The sequence below is a fragment of the Taudactylus pleione genome, unplaced genomic scaffold (genome assembly GCF_031769625.1).
Source record: "Taudactylus pleione unplaced genomic scaffold, aTauple2 ptg000116l, whole genome shotgun sequence".
Classification (NCBI taxonomy): Eukaryota; Metazoa; Chordata; class Amphibia; order Anura; family Myobatrachidae; genus Taudactylus; species Taudactylus pleione.
Genome location: NW_028284518.1, coordinates 21,652,711 through 21,671,296, shown reverse-complemented (window position 1 = coordinate 21,671,296; position 18,586 = coordinate 21,652,711). Strand labels below are relative to the sequence as shown.

Below are 18,586 nucleotides of genomic sequence, written 5' to 3'. Positions count from 1 at the left end.
TTACAGAGGTTTTTGCTATCTGATGTATTTTTGATGTAAACATGTTCAATATGCTACTGGGCTGAGTTGGATATTACTTGTAGTTTGTTCACCTTTCTGGATGTGCATAGGTTATTTATTTATTTATTTATTTCACATCTGCGTTTTGGATAAAATGCATTCAAGCTCTATATAGCCCCAATGTGTGTTTTCCTTTTTATATGAGATTTAAAAATCATTTAAGCAAATTATTTGGGTGATTGTACTCATTGTACTTATTGTTTGTTTTTATGTGAAAATATTGCTGTTTTTTAATGTAATGTGTTTACTTCGCATTCCAGAATGTGTTTCCACATCACACTTATATGGCAAATTTTTGTTTGCTCCCAATAAAGTGACTACAAAAATCTGTGATTTTGCCGTAATGCCGTATATAATGGAATCGGTATGTAATGCCGGCTGTCAGGATGCCTCCTGTCAAAATACCGACAGCGGCATCTCAATGGTTGGTATCCCGGCAGGGGTTGGGTATGTAAACTTACCCTCCCCCCTTCGCCCCCTAACCCTCCCTTCTTGTAGCCTAACCTCTAGCCCTCCCCACCCTGCACCCTAACCTTGACCCTCACCGCAAATATTTTTCTGCACAATTCTATGGGGTGCGAGGCAATGTGCCGTTACGGCATTGAATTCGTTGAGTTGAATTGAGATAGCATTGAATTGATTTGAGATCTCAGCCAACACCATTATTCAGGATCCAGTTAACAAACATCAATAAAACTGAAACAGACCTGGCTTCCTTTCCTATTGCCACCTACTGTTCAATACATGTACTGTTATCACCGTCGCAGAATGAAAATAATTGAAAAAATACTTTATTGTTTGAGGATAGTATTTTTTCATCGTATACAGGTTTTAACATTTTTTTTTCTTTTTTTTTATGAATGTCATCAATTTACAGTATAATTTATTTTATTTTTTCTACCTATTAGTGTAATTAAAAGCTCATATCTGGGCTTTTAGTTTCACTACACATACCCACATATTCAAAGCCTAGCCCGACAAAGTGGTAATTTAACTTTCACTGTGCCCTACACAGTAGTTGTAGTTACAGTGCCTTGCAAAAGTATTCATCCCCCTTTGCATTTTTCATGTTTTGTTGCCTCACAACCTGGAATTAAAATGGATTGTTTGAAGGTGTGCATCATTTCATTCACATAACATGCCTACAACTGTGAAATTGTGTTTTTTTTATATTGTGAAAAAAACAACATTTAGGACAACATAACAGAAAACTTCAGCGTGCATAACTATTCACCCCCCTAAAGTCAGTATTTTGTCGAGCCACCTTTTGCGGCAATTACAGCTGCAAGTCGCTTTGGATAAGTCTCTATGAGCTTGCCACATCTTGCCCCTGGGATTTTTGCCCATTCCTCAAGGCAAAACTGCCCCAGCTCCTTCATGTTGGATGGTTTCCGCTTGTGAACAGCAATCTTCAAGTCTGACCACAGATTCTCAATTGGATTGAGATCTGGGCTTTGCCTAGGCCATTCCAGCACATTTAAATGTTTCTCCTTAAACCACTCAAGTGTTGCTTTAGCAGTATGCTTCGGGTCATTGTCCTGCTGGAAGGTGAACCTCCGTCCGAGTCTCAAATCACAGGCAGACTAGAACAGGTTTTGCTCCCGAATATCCCTGTATTTAGCACCATCCATCTTTCCCTCGAATTGTATCAGTTTCCCAGTCCCTGCTGCTGAAAAATATGGTATTCTTGGGGTGATGGGATATGTTGGGTTTGCGCCAGACATAGCGTTTTCCTTTTTGGCCAAAAAGTTCAATTTTAGTCTCATCTGACCAGAGCACCTTCCTCCATACATTTGGGGAGTCGCCCACATGCCTTTTGGCAAACTCAAATCGTGTCTTCTTATTTTTATCACTAAGTAATGGCTTTTTTCTGGCCACTCTTCCATAAAGCCCAGCTCTATGGAGTTTACGGCTTATTGTGGTCACATGCACAGATACACCAGTCTCTGCTGTGGAACTCTGCAGCTCCTTCAGGGTTACCTTTGGTCTCTGTGCTGCCTCTCTGCTTAATGTCCTCCTTGCCCGGTATGTGAGTTTTGGTGGCCGGCCTTCTCTTGGCAGGTTTGTTGTGGTACCATGTTCTTTCCATTTGATGATGATGGATCTGATGGTGCTCCGGTGGATCATCAAAGATTTGTATATAACCCAACCCAGAATTGTACCTCTCAACAATTTTGTCCCTGACTTGTTTGGAGAGCTCCTTGCTCTTCATGGTGTGATGCCTCTTGCTTAGTGGTGTTGCAGCCTCTGGGGCCTTTCAGAAAAGGTGTGTTTATACTGACAGATCATGTGACACTTAGATTTCACACAGGTGGACTTCATTTCACTAATTATGTGACTTCTCAAGGTAATTCTTTGCACCAGAACTTTTGAGGGGCTTCATAGCAAAAGCGGTGATTACATACATACATGCCAATTTTCAGAATTTTATTTATAAAGATTCTTTTTTTCTCATTTCACTTCACAAAATTAGACTATTTTGTGCAGATCCATCACATAAAATTCAGATTAAAAATAATATTATAAATTACAGGTTGTAATGTAACAAAAAAGGTAAAAAGCCAAGGGGGTGAATACTTTGCAAGTCACTGTATATGGCATCAATAAGGGGTGTTTTGTTGCTGCGATAACAGAAAGTAAAATAAAATATTTAATTTCACAAACATTGGGCTAGGACTGATATGGTAAATAGAACCATTATTGCTGGAGCCTAAATTGCATTAAGTAAATAATAAATTATCGTTAATTAATAGCTTGTAAATGGGATGGGCCACAAAACATTTGGAATATAGCTGAACAAATCATTTGTTATTTATACCCCTTTCAGATTGCAAATGGTGGGTCGCACCCAGGATTTTTGCATGAGTCCATCCCAACCAACCTGAGATCCCTTTCATACTGGCGGCCCAACCCGGCTCTTCCTATGCAGTGAACGGGACCCGGGTCGCCTCGACTCGGGTTAACCGTTCACACCGCACCACAAGCTGGGTTGAACTCGTGTTCAATCCTGCTCGTTACTCAGGTTGAAATGCCGGGGCACTCGACCCGGGATATTTCAACTGGGTCCTTTCACACGGCACAGTAAATGGGTCATGTGCAATAACCCGGGTTACTTGATGGTAGTGTGAAAGGGGTATTAGTAGTAACTTGCTATGCTCAACACAGCACTTGATGAAATGTTACATTTGAAATAGAATTTGACTTTTAACTAAGATATTTTCAACTGTTCCGCTGGATATTTTCCTTATTTCACAGAATTTGGCTTTTCCACACAGCGAGCCTGATTCAGAGATGGAAGCAGTATTGATGCCGCATGCAGGCAGCTAATGTTTTAGGTCTGTGCATGTGTCCAAGTCTCAGTTGTCTCAGTAGGAAACCTATCGGTTGCAGCATTTGCATAATGATGTTATCGCACTGTGTATAAACTAAAGACGCGACTGCAATAGCTTCCACTTCTGAATCAGGCCCAGAATGCTCTCTGTCTACACCACAGAGTAGAATGAACTGACACAGTTGTCCTATTTCTGTATACATAATGCAGAGTTTACAAATACAGTGCAGAATAGCCATTATGTGGAGTGGTGAAGCAAGAGTGGAAAATGAAGATTATATAGCCAGAGCTACCAGCTCTGCTAATGGTCTGTCCTGCCACAAAATTCAGTTTACATGAAGTTCCACCTTGACCCGACGTTTAGTAATACAGAACTAAAGTACCTTAGTCACTTTTGCACAGATCGTTTTGCTGTTTTCTGTCTTTATTTATATGATTGCATCATAAAGGGTAGGTTTACAGCCCTGTGTAAGAAATAACTTCAGAGTACACTTTGCTGCTATTACAGCCTTATGTTCTTTGTAATTAGATCATACTGGCAAAGGCTATTTGTGTAAATAGACATGACTGCTCAGACAGAGGCGACTTACACAAGAAACAGATTCACATTGCACCCAAACAACTGTACGTTTCATTGACATGGGACAGTTTTGCATCATATTTTTTAATGAACAAGCTTTATAATTGGATAATCATGTTGTTACATACTGTGCAAGGAGGAGAATCAATGTTCTAAACTACATTTCATTTACCCAGCTACTTGATTTCATATATTAAATAGTTTTTTATTTCTTATAAAACTTTTCCCTGCATGGATTTTAGAAACTCTTCAGAGGCCTTTATTCTTTGAGAACTACTCTCAAGTTGCATGAGACAAGCATAAATCTGACACGCAAGATCAGGGCTGCAGAGCTTCTGCACAAAATGAAGCTTCTCAAATGTCCTGCAGGCCTCTTGTTGTCAAATTACATTATAGTTAGAATAGACCCCTTCCCATGTTATACATCTGACGTCAGAGAGCCCGTTGCATTTAGGACATACATTTGTCAGTGCTTTCACTGATTAAACTTAAACTGAGTGAATAGGGGACCACTTGTTGCAAGTCAGTTTTCTCTTTCTTAGGGAAATTTCTCACCATGCCCAGAATGAATAAGAAAACAGCATCAGAGGAAACTATGGAGGAGTTTCAACTGGTCTGTAAACAGCTGTGATTTACACAGAGGAAGCAGAGAACATCTTGCAGCTTCAACTTCTGTAATCTCAGCAGAATATAGATTTCCACTGACTAAGCATTCATAATGAGCGGAGCCAGTAAGATTTCCAAGTCATCACTGGTGAACTCTCTGGCCAAAAGGTATGATCCAAAAGACTTAAAGAATCAAAGCTCCACCAATATACCAAAAACATCAAAAATTCAGTTATTTACGAAGACACCAGTGAACACAAAACATCATGGAGACACAGCTGGACTCTCTAAACCTTAAAGTTGACAATATATTGGTGGAACAGAACAATGTTATTGAAAAGCTGGAACATATCTCCCAGGATATTGTGGACATTGAAAATGACCTTTGCAGGATAAAAACGGAGAGCACCAATGCCGAAAAAGCACGGGAAACATCTGAAGACAAAGATATATTTTTAGACATGAAAGGGCATTTTGTGGAAATGATCAGCCATCTCTCATCAATAAACAAATATTCAGAGGAGCAGGCAAAGCGTTTGGATGGAGTCGAAAAAATATTACTAGGCACACAAAGTGTAATCCATTTTCTCATAGAACAGATCAAGTTTGCCACATATTGCGAAGCTGTTAAGCGAAAAGAAAAGCCTACAAAGTCACCAACGGTTAATAAACAAATGAACCTAAATCATAGGAAAGAAAATATTAAAGGAAAAAATTGCGTAACAGGTATGGGGATCAATAGGAGAAAAGAAGCACATCTACATAGAATAAATCACAAGGTGAGAGTATTCCATTACCATTCACAAAAGGTATAGACCAGTCACATTTTAATGATAAAGTTTGAGTACCTACTGTACTTACTTGGATGAAATTTTGAAACTGTACAATTGACAAAGGGAAGTAGTTAGTATGTCAATCATAATGCTGCTGACAGTCAATATGTCGACAGCATTATATCATCAGAACAATGCCAGTACTGTTTACTGTTGTAATGTTATTTCAAGCATTGTAATGGTCTTACGGTAAACATCATGTTTAAAATTGTAATGCCGAAACTGTAACAATCATTTGAATGACATTACAACAGCGTTGGCATTGTCTCATTGATGTAAGGTTGTCTATACAGTATATTGACTGTCGACAGCATTACAATCGACATATGTATCCCAGGGCTATACAGTATGTGATTACATTACAGAATATGTTGTAATATGGCAAAGTTGCATCCAATGCTTTTTAGTCTTGTAAATTGCTGTTTGGAAAATAAACCCTTTATGTATTCATAAATAAATATATGTAAAGTTATTAAATGTAACCTATCCAGCTATCATATTGTATTATGGCACGTCAAATGCATGTTGAAGGAATGGCATGCACTAGTTATGTAATGTTACTTATGCAGAGCCTTGTATCATGATGTAATGTAACACAGCAACATTTATTTATCTTGTACTAGTTATAAGTCATTAGCACAAGTCTGTGTGACTGGAGGTGCTCAGGCCAAATACGGCCATGCAAAACTGTTCACTTACATCATCCATAGAAAATGTCTGTATTTTTCAATAGTATCTGACCTGAAAGCATGTAAGTGACAACAATCATAGGGCCTGATTCAGCAAGCATCGCAGTTGCAAAGACGCACGCAATCGGTCGATTAAATCGCATTGCACATGCGTATTGCAGTGCGCATGTGCGAACTAGCAATTGCGATGGGAAATGCGTTTGCAGAGGCTATGCAGACTCCGAGCACAGTGATTGACAAGAAGTGCCGTTTGTGGGTGGTGTCAGGGGGTGGTCGGGCGAACGCAGACGTGCCAGTTCGTTGGGATGGCGTTGTGCATAAATCATTCACTGCAATTCATACGCAGCATGAGGGCTCATAGCATGTGCAGAAATTAGCAATTCCTGAGTGAGGTCTGATCTGTGCATATGGGTCCGATGTTAGTCGATGTTACCGATTAATTCATTATTTTGCCCAAGTATACGGATGTGAGTAAGGGGAAATGGGCATCCTTATGGTAAGCTGTGATCGCAATGCAATTGCAAACATTTGCATTTCACCGCTGATATTAGCAACTGCAGTGCGTGCGTTCTAGCAGAATAGCGATCCTTGTTGAATCAGGCCCGTAGTCCTCATGAATATCTTACAGGCAATGATGAGTTATCAAATGAATAGCTATTCTGATGACCTGGACAATTAAATATTTCTAGATAAAGAATGGTTAAATACTTAGTTTGATACAATCTTCACTTTGCATTGAAGAGGTTATTTTCTTTTACCAGTCCCCACTGGTAAATTGGGACAGATTCCCAGTTTATTTGATATAAATCTCTTGGTAACAAATGCTTTTTGACTTAATAAGAAGGCAAGGTATGTTGTTCTGTAGGACAGCCATCTGTCAGATAAAGGGATGATTCCACATGGCTGTGTAAACACACTTGCTGACCTGCATTAATAAGCGACAGCTCTCCACCAGAGTGATATTTAGGGTTCAGCCACATGGACTTTTATTTTTATCTAAAACTTCAGAAGCTTCTTGTAGTGTAAAGCTGGCCACACACTAGACCAACTTACATCCAACCAGCCAACTTGTTGATTGGTTGGAATGAAAATCTGGTAACGTATGGGAGTAACTGATGATCAGCAATTTGCTCCTAAATACAAGAAAACAGATGAAAATGGTCATTCAGACAAGTTTGTTAAATGTTTGATCTAAACTATTTGTTCAAACAATAGTTTTGGTCCATTTTCCAGCGTTTGGGAGCAAATTGCTGATTGTCATTTGCTTTCCTCCCTTACCAGATTTTCATTCCAACCAATTAACTAGTTGGATGGTTGGATGTAAGTTGGTCTAGTGTGTGGCCAGTTTTAGAAACAGCTGAGCACTAAGTGGGGTATTTATCAATTATAGTGTTTTAGACCAGATAATTTTAATACCTATAGCTGCATACACACGTAAAGATTTTCTATCCAACCATCCAACTAGTTGATTGGTTGGAATAAAAATCTGGTAATGGAGCATACACACGGTCAGATTTGTCAGATGAACGATTGAACGATTTGAACGATTTGAACGATTTTACCAAAGTTTTTGAACGATTTGAACGATTTAACGATTTTTGACTGCATTAAAATGAATGGAATCGTCCAAGTCTGACTGCAAACACATCAGATGTCAGATATCGTTATCTGACAAACGGGAACGCGCATCGTTCATCGTCCATCGTTCAGGCATGTCAGATATGTCAGATTTTCCATCAGATATGAACGACTGAACGATTTTTAAATCGTTATCGTTCAGATCTGAAGGAAAAATCTGACCGTGTGTATGCACCATTAGGTATGAAAGCAAAAGACAATCAGCAATTTGCTCCCAAACGCCGGAAAAATGGACAAAAACAGTTGTTTTAACAAATTATTTAGATCAAACATTTAACAAACTTTGGCCCTCATTCAGAGCCGCTCGTTAGCGTCAGTACGCTCGTTCCGAGCGATGTTTGCACATCTGCGCATGCGTACGGTTTTTAGTACGCATGCGCGAACCAGCCAGTGCGGCCGAAAATCGTTTGTACGCTATATAGCGAGTGCCTGCTATTTTGAGTGACAGAATGAGGCGTATGTGGGTGGTAACAGGGGAAGGTGCTTGAAAACGGGGAGTGGAGATCCGAACGCAGGCGTGCTTAAAGGTCAAAACGGGCGTATTATGGGTGTGCATAATTAATACAACAGCGTCATTGACCACGTCACTGGGTTATTTTAGAGCCAGAACTGCTCGCAAATTTGTGGTAGCAAACACCAACCACAAGAATAGCGAGCAGTTCATACGCTGGTCGATGTACTCGATTAATCTAATAAATAGCGGACATGACGTATGGTGCGAGCGGCCAGGGGGCGTTTTTAACAAAAAAACGAGCGTATGTTTTGCTCGCTCGTTCAGACTTAGAGGTGTGAACAGACTGCAATTTGCGAACGGATCATTTGAATAGCCACCCCTTGTTTTTGAACGAACGACCGCAAATAGCGAACGGCTCTGAATGAGGGCCTTTGTCTGACGACCATTTTCATCTGTTTTCTGGCATTTAGGAGCAAATTGCTGATCATCAGTTACTCCCATACCTTACCAGATTTTCATTCTAACCAATCAACTAGTTGGATGGTTGGACAGAAAATCTTTAGGTGTGTACCCAGCTTTATGGTGCGTACACACGTAGCGATTTTAAAGAGCAATTTGAATGATAATGATATCGATATCGTTATTGTTACAGTTATCATTGAAATTGCTCATTTAAAAGGTCCCTACCAACTTACCAGCGACCAGCGATGCGCGGCCACGTATGGATGATAGCGATATCATCCATCAGCAATGCATGGCGATCGACTTGTTCGATATCGAGCAAGTTACTATAGGGACCCGCAATCGATGATCGATGATCGAGGGTCGCTATATATTTGTCGGTAAATTGGTGGTGTGCTGGATGATCGATATTGATCATCCGGCATACCAGGGAGGGTGCATAACGATCTGCCAGCGATATCGTATCGCTGACAGATCGCTACGTGTGTACGCACCATTAGGCCCCTAAATGCTGGTGGCCCATGCTGTTAAATGTGTGTGCAGTTAAAAAAAATTATACAAATGTGCTAAAATGCTACCATTAACTGTGATAAAGATACCCGTGTTTACTGGAGAAAAAAAAGAGCCTGGACAGACCAATATATATTTTATTCAGATGAACCATCTAATAGAAAAGTACATAGTAGCCAACAGTCCATAATTTCCAGGTACTAGCCCAGAAGATCTGTCTCAGGAAATGTCCTTATTTTTCAGTACTAACCGATTGCTGAGTATAATTCCTTATATTGTGTATATGTGATACTACTTCCACTGTTTTGTAACTTTACAAGTTAATACTTAATGAAGTGGAATATTTAAACTGCAAATATAATAAGTAATAGAAAAAATATACATATCATTTTGCATTTCAGTTCCAGGCATGAACCTTTTACAAGACACTGTTCTCTCCCCTGATTTGATTGTGTGTCATGCCATAGTAAAATAAAATATCACAATTTGTACATTTTGCCATGACGCTTAATCTGTCAGGTTGATGGGAGTCTGTATTGCATTGCTCCAGAATCACAGTAAGAGTAGGTTGTTTGGAGTGAAGGTATATGACAGAGACAGGTGGCCGAACTGAATGATGACGTTAATCACGATGGCATCACATGTAAATTGGAGGTGACATGTGGAGCCAGAGTCCAAGGCACCAGAGCAGATTTTAGGTGACAACCATACATAGGTGTCGGTGATATATCACCACAATGTATTTAGGTTTATATAGCAAAGTCGGATCAGTTTAATGTGCATTCTAAGCATCATTGAAACAGAAACATAGTGGACTTAATTTATGATGCAAATTGTAAATTGCATTGGTTTTCCACTAGATCACCAAGATGGCCCGTCTAATGCAATTCAGTGCGTACCTTGTGCTCTTGTGAGATGCCTCCAGGCATTTGTGTCCTAAAATACTGCTTGGTTGGCTCATATAAGGCATAAATTAATTATAAGACATTGGGACTGACTTTATTGTGTCAGTTTTGTGCACATGAAGCTTTTATTTACATTGGACAAAATGTGCCTAAGTATAAACATAAAGGCGCTTCCCTGCCAAACTGCAAATTGTAAGGTGCAAAATATGTCCCATTAAAAGTGTACAGTGAGATCCTATCTCCTCCAGCTCAAGTGTTTCACCATATGAAAATGGCTATAGCTTTGCACCCTTAACTAAGCAAGGAACTGCAGTTAGCAGTTTCATAATTTTGCGCAATAAAAGGAAGTCTCTTATTTTTGCACAGCTCCGCAAAGCTAAGTGTACTAGTGTATCTGTTCTGTACCTGTCAAGGAACACTTTTTATCAAAACCACTGCAGTTCCCAATATAATCCAGCTGATATCAAAACATTATTACATGGCATGTTATAATGCAGCCAGGAGATATCCACTATCATTATACATAGTAGGCTACTGGAATTGGCATATGGGGAGTGCTAAAATTTAAGAGCAAAAAGATGTTTTTGGGAACTAATGAATCAGTTTAGCAATACTGTTCTATAGATGAGGTGGGAAAAGGTGTCATAAGGATTTGGATGTAAACAAGGCATTTTCCCTAATGCTCTTAATAATCAAATATAGATGCACCCTCTATTAAAGTTTTTCCTGATTGGCACTTGCAGTATAAGTACTAATTCAATTCACCATACAGTACTTCATTGTGTACGATTTTACTGAACAATAAATTAAATTGTCAATGCAGAGGCACAAATTAATTTCCATAGTGTATATCTTAGCGGAAAAGGTGTTCACAGATTATACAGACTTCCTTAATAGGCCTAAAGACCATCTCTGGGGCAAATATTACACTTCAATTTTCTCCTGGCACAGCCTCAAAGCTTATCATCATCATCATCATCATCAATACTGCAGATTGTACAGCTCTGGACACACAGCAATAAGATTACATTAAATTGTACAAGATCAACTTAGACATATTGTAAATTAGTACAAGAATTAGGACATCTACAAATGAGGTATATAAAATATAGGTATATAAGGTATAGGTATGAGAAACAAGGAAGAGAGAGCCGTACTCATGAGAGTTTATGATCTAGAGGGAGGAGGATACAAATAGAGCTAGTAGGAATGCGTTGTCTTAGGTGGTGGGAAAGGTGGACTTTGAGGGAGCATTTAAATGAATGAAGGTTGGAAAGTCTGGTAAGGCAAAGAATAGTGTTGGAGGAGAAGTCTTAGAGAAAAAGAGTGAGAGGAGGCAGTCAGGGGAGAGGAAAGGCACAGATCAGAGGCAGAGTGGAAAGGATAGCAGGAGTGTATCTCATCACAAGGTCATAGGTATATGAAGGAAAGGTATTAGTGAAGGATTTATAAGTAAGGGTCAGGATCTGGAGCAAATGGGGATCCATGTAGAGCTTTCACAAAGTGGAATAGAAGCAATGAGAGATAAAGTTTGGTCTTGCTGTAGTGCTTTGGAAGAAATGAAGTGGGTATAGATGGGAAAGGGGAAGGCCAGTTAAGAGAACACAAATTATTTAAGGCTGACACCAAAGGGTACCATGAAAAGCAGACTGAGGATAATAGGGTGATCCCTATACAACATAACCTGAAACTTTTTGAAAAATGAATATATCTCTGGTGTTTAACTGGATGTGGACCCTAATTAATGGTCTAGCTTGGCATGATTGTTATTGTTATTGTGAAACTGTGAACGGATAGTACATTATTCAACAGACAGGAGAGCGATGTGTGTAGTGTATCCAGTGAGTTACCACAGCCTTCCAATAAACCAAGAACCAAAACTTTTATACTCACTAGTATAAAATTATGTTTGGTATAAAAATAGCAAAAATATAGAAATAAATATAAAGTATTGGTACACTGGGCCTGATTCATATTTGGGAATAGAGAAAGCAAGAGCAAGTAACTTCATCTTGGTAAAACCATGCTGTACTGCAGGTGGGGTAGATGTAAAATGTGCAGAGAGATTTAGATTTGGGAGGGGTGTGTCCAAACTGACATCTAAATTGCAATGTAAAAATAAAGCTGTCCACCATTTGTAGGCTATATGCAAAAGCAGCCAGCATTTACCTTGCATGTAAAAAATAATAAATGTATTTGCACCCCTTGCATTGCAACATATTTTGTCCAGGTACATAGTGACTTGCTCTATCTTACTCTATTCCCAAATCTGAATCAGGTCCAGTATCACAAATGAATAAAAACAAGATTGATACACCTAAAAAATAAAGCAATAAAATGAAATAAAAAGTGTCACCGAGTTACTGGTTGCAGCCACTGGCATCGCTAGGGGGGTGCATGGGGCTGCACTGGGTAACACCATCCGAGGGGTTGACACCAAAATAGCAGAGCCATCTGAGCAGCCACACTGGAGGGAGAAGCATGGTAGAGGATGGGGGTTGCCCAGCATCTGCCGGAGCGCTGGGTAACCCACCATGTGTCCGGGAACTGGGTGTGACATGCAGTCATGCCCCCAAGATTGGCACACATGATGTGGGCGTGCAGCATGAGGCCACACCTACTTGTGCACGTACGCGCCTTTGGCGCGCAAGAGTATTCCTGTCCAGCCACACCAGGTGTTACCAAGGTCAATGACGCCGCTGCTTGTAGCAACCTGTTTCACAGCACCTAGCCACTTCTTCAGACACTGAAGGGTGAATGAAAAGGCTACATTAGTCATAGCAAGAAATTAGAAAGTGAATTCGGGTTATGGGTGAGAAGGGGCCTTCTTAAGAAATGGGCCTGATTCAGACTTGTATGCAAGCCCAATGTATCCATCTCTGAATCAGGCCCACAGTGTGGTCAGAGGACTACAGTACACTGATGCTGTCCTCATCCTATGCTCTACACTGAGGTCCTGATTCAGAGACAGACACAGTAGCACTGGAACAGGACAGGGTAGAGATGGGAGAAATGTGTAGATTAAGAAATGCATAGAAGAAGATGGGATATACAGTAGTAAGTTGAATTAATGTTAAAGGAAATTCTGTATAGCATCTCATTGTATACACATTGGGCCTGATTCAGAGGTGGACTCTAAGCATTAGCAGCTGTGACTTCTGTCTCAACCGCTACTGCAAAATTATGCTGACTATTGAGACGCCCACCGGCTCCAGCCCTAATCCGCTGTGGTGCACGCAAAGGTGCACTAATGAGCGGACATTGACCGCACCATCGGACTTCTGTGCAAATGTATGTTTGCTCAGAATGCCCAACGGTATTTGGCTACCAGTGTCAGTGGAGCTGCTGCTTCTGACGCAGTCCTTCACACCGGCACGCCAATGACACAGCCATAGACAGATTGGAACCCATGACACCAGCTAGGTACCAATACTAACCACTAAAGCATTGTGCTGATGTCTAAGAATACTTTCATATGCCACAACAGGGGTCAGTTATGACCAGAAGTACATTGACAATATGGGCTAAATGTAATAGGGGGAGAGTTTAGAAAATGTGAGAGTAAACTCTCACACTGTTTAAACTCAGCCAATGTAATAGAGTCCGAGATCATACAAGCTCACATGTTTTTCAGACTCAAAAAAAGATTTAAACTGTCATCCAGATTTTTTCCCATTTTGAAAATACAACTTGACCAATGTAATAGTGAGAGAGATTACTGCTAAACTCTCACATTTTTAAAGCTCACACCCTATTACATTTGGCCCTATGTGTACCTCATTTATTGGTACTATGCTTTTGCGTAGGTTTATTGGTACTTAAAATAAAATAAAAAATCTCTATATCATTTTGTACTGTTTACTGTCTCATATTTATTATCCAGATACTCCTCAGAATTTCCCTGGGTTATATCTAATCTCACTCTTAACCTTGAGCCAAATGCAACTCATTATATTTGTGTCACAGTATTGAATATTGTGGAGTGCTAGGGGAAAACCATTCCAATTGTATTACAATCTTCTGTATTTGGTTTCTACATTTTTAAGTGACAATATTTTCTGTATTTGGTTTCTATATTTTTAGTGATAATATTTTCCACTCAGATCAGATGTCTAATACATAGCTCCATAATGACATGGGTGAAGCGTACTTGATACATAAACAACATTCCTTTATTTAATATGCCCCCATTAGTCCAATTATATAATCTTATACTTCCTGATATTTCAAATAACCAAGGTGTGACATATTTATTGTAAACAAGCAGAAGTGTTCTTGTGTCCCATTTATATGTATAGACACACACAAATCAAATTATCAGGGAGACTAACAAGCTTATCAAACACAGTTGTGGTTGCCAATTGCACAGACTGGAGCAGTTCCTTACAGTGTGTCATCTAATTCAGATTTCTTTTTTTAAGTAGTCTACTAAACCGTGCCAGTCAGGAGTTTCTTTCCCATGTATATTGGTAAGAAGATTTATTTGCACTTTCCCAACATCTAGCTTGAATGCTAGATAAGAATGGGCATACCTATTTACTTTTACCTGGAGAGGAGTTGCAGGGAGATGTATCAAGCCTTGGAGAGAGATAAAGTGGAGTAGTTGCCCAGAGCAATCAATCAGCTTTTTCATTTCAAAGACTGTGCTAGATAAATGACACAGCTACAGTATTTTATCTCTCTGTAAAGCTTGATACGATTGATATGACCTATTGGAACCTTGGGGGTGACCCCAAAATGGTGACAGCTGATGTGAAAGTGGATGTTAGGCAACACAGATGTCCTTAATCAGAATACTGGGTTTATTGGTAACAGCAACAGGGGTAATACAATGTTGGTAACAGTGGCACACAGTGGTAAAACAGTGGTGGTCACAACAGCAGTAATTGCAGGTAATCACCTGAGAGCTAAGTACTGTGCATCAGCATAGTACTGTAATACTGTACACTATGACCTACACTAGTCTGCGCATGTGCCATAACGTCACCGGGTTGGAGGTCGGACCTTCCAGTGACCCAAGGTCCTTGTGTCCGGATTTATGCAGGAGACAGTGCCAGAGCGCATTGCTCTCTACACCCGCCCTCACTCTGGACTGTCTCTGTTTACATTAAACACATTTTATACTTTACCTAAAATAAAGGTTATGCTGGCAGGCTTCTTCTACACCAACTCATGGATGAAGTGATGTCTAATAGATATGTGCTTATACTGGCCATTTTGGGGATTTGTACTGTAGGACAAGACTATTGCACCTCTGATGTCACACTCTATGTCAATAGTCTTATCCTGTCTTCGAAGACCTAAATTCACATAAAGTGTCTTTCAGGTGTAAGGCTTCCTTGACAGTTTCTGTCAGTGCCATATACTCCACTTCAGTGATGGATAGGGCTACAGCGGGTTGCATTTTGTTTGCTTAGCTGACGGCTGCACCTGCTTGTAGAAAGAGATATTTCACGTACAGATGTGTCCACATACATCTAACATCCATGCGTTACAATTCACGTTACACATAACGCATAAGTGCTATGTGACTCGTTAGCGCCTCGGTAGAGTCTTTTCATGCGACTTTTACCTTCCAATGTATCTTATTCACACAGCAATGTGAATAGGAAGTACAATGAGCTTCTGATTATTATAATGATACGCAGCATGTCTGTATTCTGTGTGCAACTGCAGGTTTATCTGCCTGTGAAACGCTACATTATAGTGTCAGCGGCTGTGTAGCATTTAATGTGCAAGGAGCCTAGATGTGTGTGGGCACAGCTGTAAGAATGAAGGTCATCCTCATTTGAACCCCAGTTGGCATCACAGAAAGATTCCAGTTTAGAATTCCCATGCTTTGAAAACTCTAACTTCAAGGAAGTTGAACCCCTAAGGTATTTTAGGATTCTTTTTACTGCAGTCCAGTGCTGTTTCCCAGGATTAATGGGAAACTGAATCACTCGGCTTACAGTATGTCTGGACGAGTTCCTATACTTGTGTACTTCAGACTTCCAACAGCGCTCTGGACCTCATTCAGAGTCGGTCATTGTGGCCGCACGGTCGTACGCCACTGATGTTCGCTAAACTGCACATGCGTAAAGTTCGCAATGCGCGTGCGCAAACTAGCTGCTACAATCAGAAATTTCTCTCTCCTTGAACACAGCCAGGTCGGTAGTTTGAGTGACAGAATGAGGCGTTTGTGGGTGGTAAAAGGGGAAGGTGCTTGAAAACGGGGGAGTGGAGATCCGAACGCAGGCGTGCCTAATTATGCAAACAGCGTTTTATGGGAGTGCATAATTAACAAAGTAGTGTCATGGCACACGTGACATGGGTGGTTTGTACACTGACCTGATAGTAGTGCTTAAGAGAGGGTATGATCAACCTTAAGCTCTACGATCAGTTCCGATGGTCACCGATGGTCTCGATTAATCCTTATATGGCCGGAGATGACGTGTAATGCGTACGAGAAGGGGGCGTATTTTTTGTCTTACGGCCGCATCCTCCCCTTGGTCGGCCAGCTAACGATCCGATCTTAAGGACGCAACTTGCGAGTGCATCATTTGCATATCCGGCCCCTTTTCCCTTACGACCGTGCGGCCGCAACGACCGACTCTGAATGAGGTCCTCTGTTTTTTCATATCTTCTATCTCCACCTCACTTGTTGGTTACATGGCTTTAGTGAGTTTAGTGCCTTTGTCAATAGGAGTACTGACTAGTTTTGCATCTAATGGAGGGTACACATGGTCAGATTTTCTGGAAGATATGAATAATAACAATTGCAAAAATTGTTACATCGTTCATATCGTTGACATGTTTGACATGCATCGACAAACGATGCGCGTGCCCGCATGTCAGATAACGATATCTGAAATCGACTGTGTTTGCACTCAGATTTGGACAATTTCATTCATTGATATACTGTCAGAAATCATTCATCGTTCATGAAATCGTTGGTAAAATCGTTGATCTAGCAAGTCTGACCGTGTGTATGCACCTTATCACTGCATACTTGCTAAGTGTTGCATCAATATAGCCTTCTCAATCAACTGTGACAGTCCCTGTCTGCAAGTTTTGCAACATACTTAAGCCTAACAGGTGCTAATCAGACCCTAATGCTGGGCATACCTGTACACTACTATACAATTATCTGTCAGATATCTGTCCTGGCTGGCTGGTTGGAATGAAAACCTGGTAATGTATGGGAGCAAAAGACAGTTGATCATATGGTCTTAAACACTGGAAAACGGACAAAAAACAATTGTTCAAATTGGTTAATTTCGTGTGTTTTAACCAATTTGTCCGAACAACCATTTTTGTGTGTTTTCCAGTGTTTGTGAGCAAATGGTGTATGTCATTTGCTCCCATACATTACCAGATTTTCATTCCAACCAGCCAGGTTGGACAGATATCTGACAGATAATTGTATATAGTATGCCCAGCATTAGTTTTTCAACCTGAATCTCTGCTCCAGTAGATGCTTGACACTGGCTATGTGCCTCCCCTGACCTGCTAGTAACAAGACAGCCACATGTACAACAGCAATGAACAGTATCTGCTCTTTTTTTGTGGCATAGACAGTGATCAGTCTCTGAATGTAAAAAGTCCATCTTCATTAGTACAGCATCTAATTTAATTTACCAACATCGGCTACTTTTATTCAGACCATATAAAGCTTTCTTCATAAACAGACACTGGTAGTCTCTAAGTTAGACACGCTTCTAGCTGTCGGCATATCCAACTAAACAAATCTGTACTTTGATTCATGTTTCACATTGGGTGGTGCTGTTTCACACAATACTACATCCATGGACTTTATGAGCTTTTTATTTGTAATGTCCCATAGTCTATAACCCTTGCTTTCTTGGCAGTATCCAAGCATGATACATTCCACTGACTTGGGATCCAGCTTGCATCTCTTTTCTTCTGGAATGTACGCATAAGCTTTGCATCCAAACACTCTGAGATGATGGAGATTTGGCTTACTTCCAGACAATGCCTCTAGGGGCGTTTTGCCTTTGACAATACCTGTGGGTGCACGATTCTTAAATATACTGCTGTCTACCTAACAACATTTTTCTAGGACCGCGTCACTCAGCATAGTCTGTGCTTTCTCCACAGTTGTGCGGTTTGCATGCTCATTGACACCTTTGGCGTGTACACATCTGTTAACTGGTGCTCAATGCTATTTTTATTCAGGAAAACGGCTATATTTTAATTTTCGTATTCCCCACCATTGCCAGATCTCAAAATTTAAATTTTTTTACCTGTTTGAGTCTCCACCAGACTTTTGTAGTTTGCTATCTTGCTCACTACTTCTCTCTTGGGTTTGATGAAGTAAATGTGTGTAATTCTCGTAAAGTCATCGATGAATGTCAGGAAATATTGGTATCCACTTTTTGATTTTACTTCCATTGGGGCACACACCTCTGTAAGACCAACGTTAATGATGCCTCAGCTCTGATTGCTGATTTTGGGAAGGGACAGTGGGTCTGCTTACCCACAGCTTTCAGTCTCTCTGTATTGCTCATGGCTATTC

General features: G+C 40.3%; 1 protein-coding gene across 4 annotated transcripts in view; it reads left to right on the top strand.

The window, feature by feature from the left end:
* The window catches only part of MYLK4 (myosin light chain kinase family member 4), a 212,506-nt gene that overhangs the window by 117,135 nt on the left and 76,785 nt on the right, over positions 1-18,586 (top strand). Inside the window, exon 1 of one of the 4 annotated variants that reach the window (XM_088471722.1) lies at positions 4,458-5,356. The exons of 2 other annotated variants lie outside the window; for them this stretch is intronic. In XM_088471722.1, coding sequence (XP_088327848.1) covers positions 4,844-5,356 — 513 coding nt within the window. In that variant the 5' untranslated portion in view covers positions 4,458-4,843. Of the gene's footprint in view, positions 1-4,457; positions 5,357-18,586 lie in introns of those variants that run through there. One more of the 4 variants, XM_088471723.1, reaches the window with a different exon arrangement.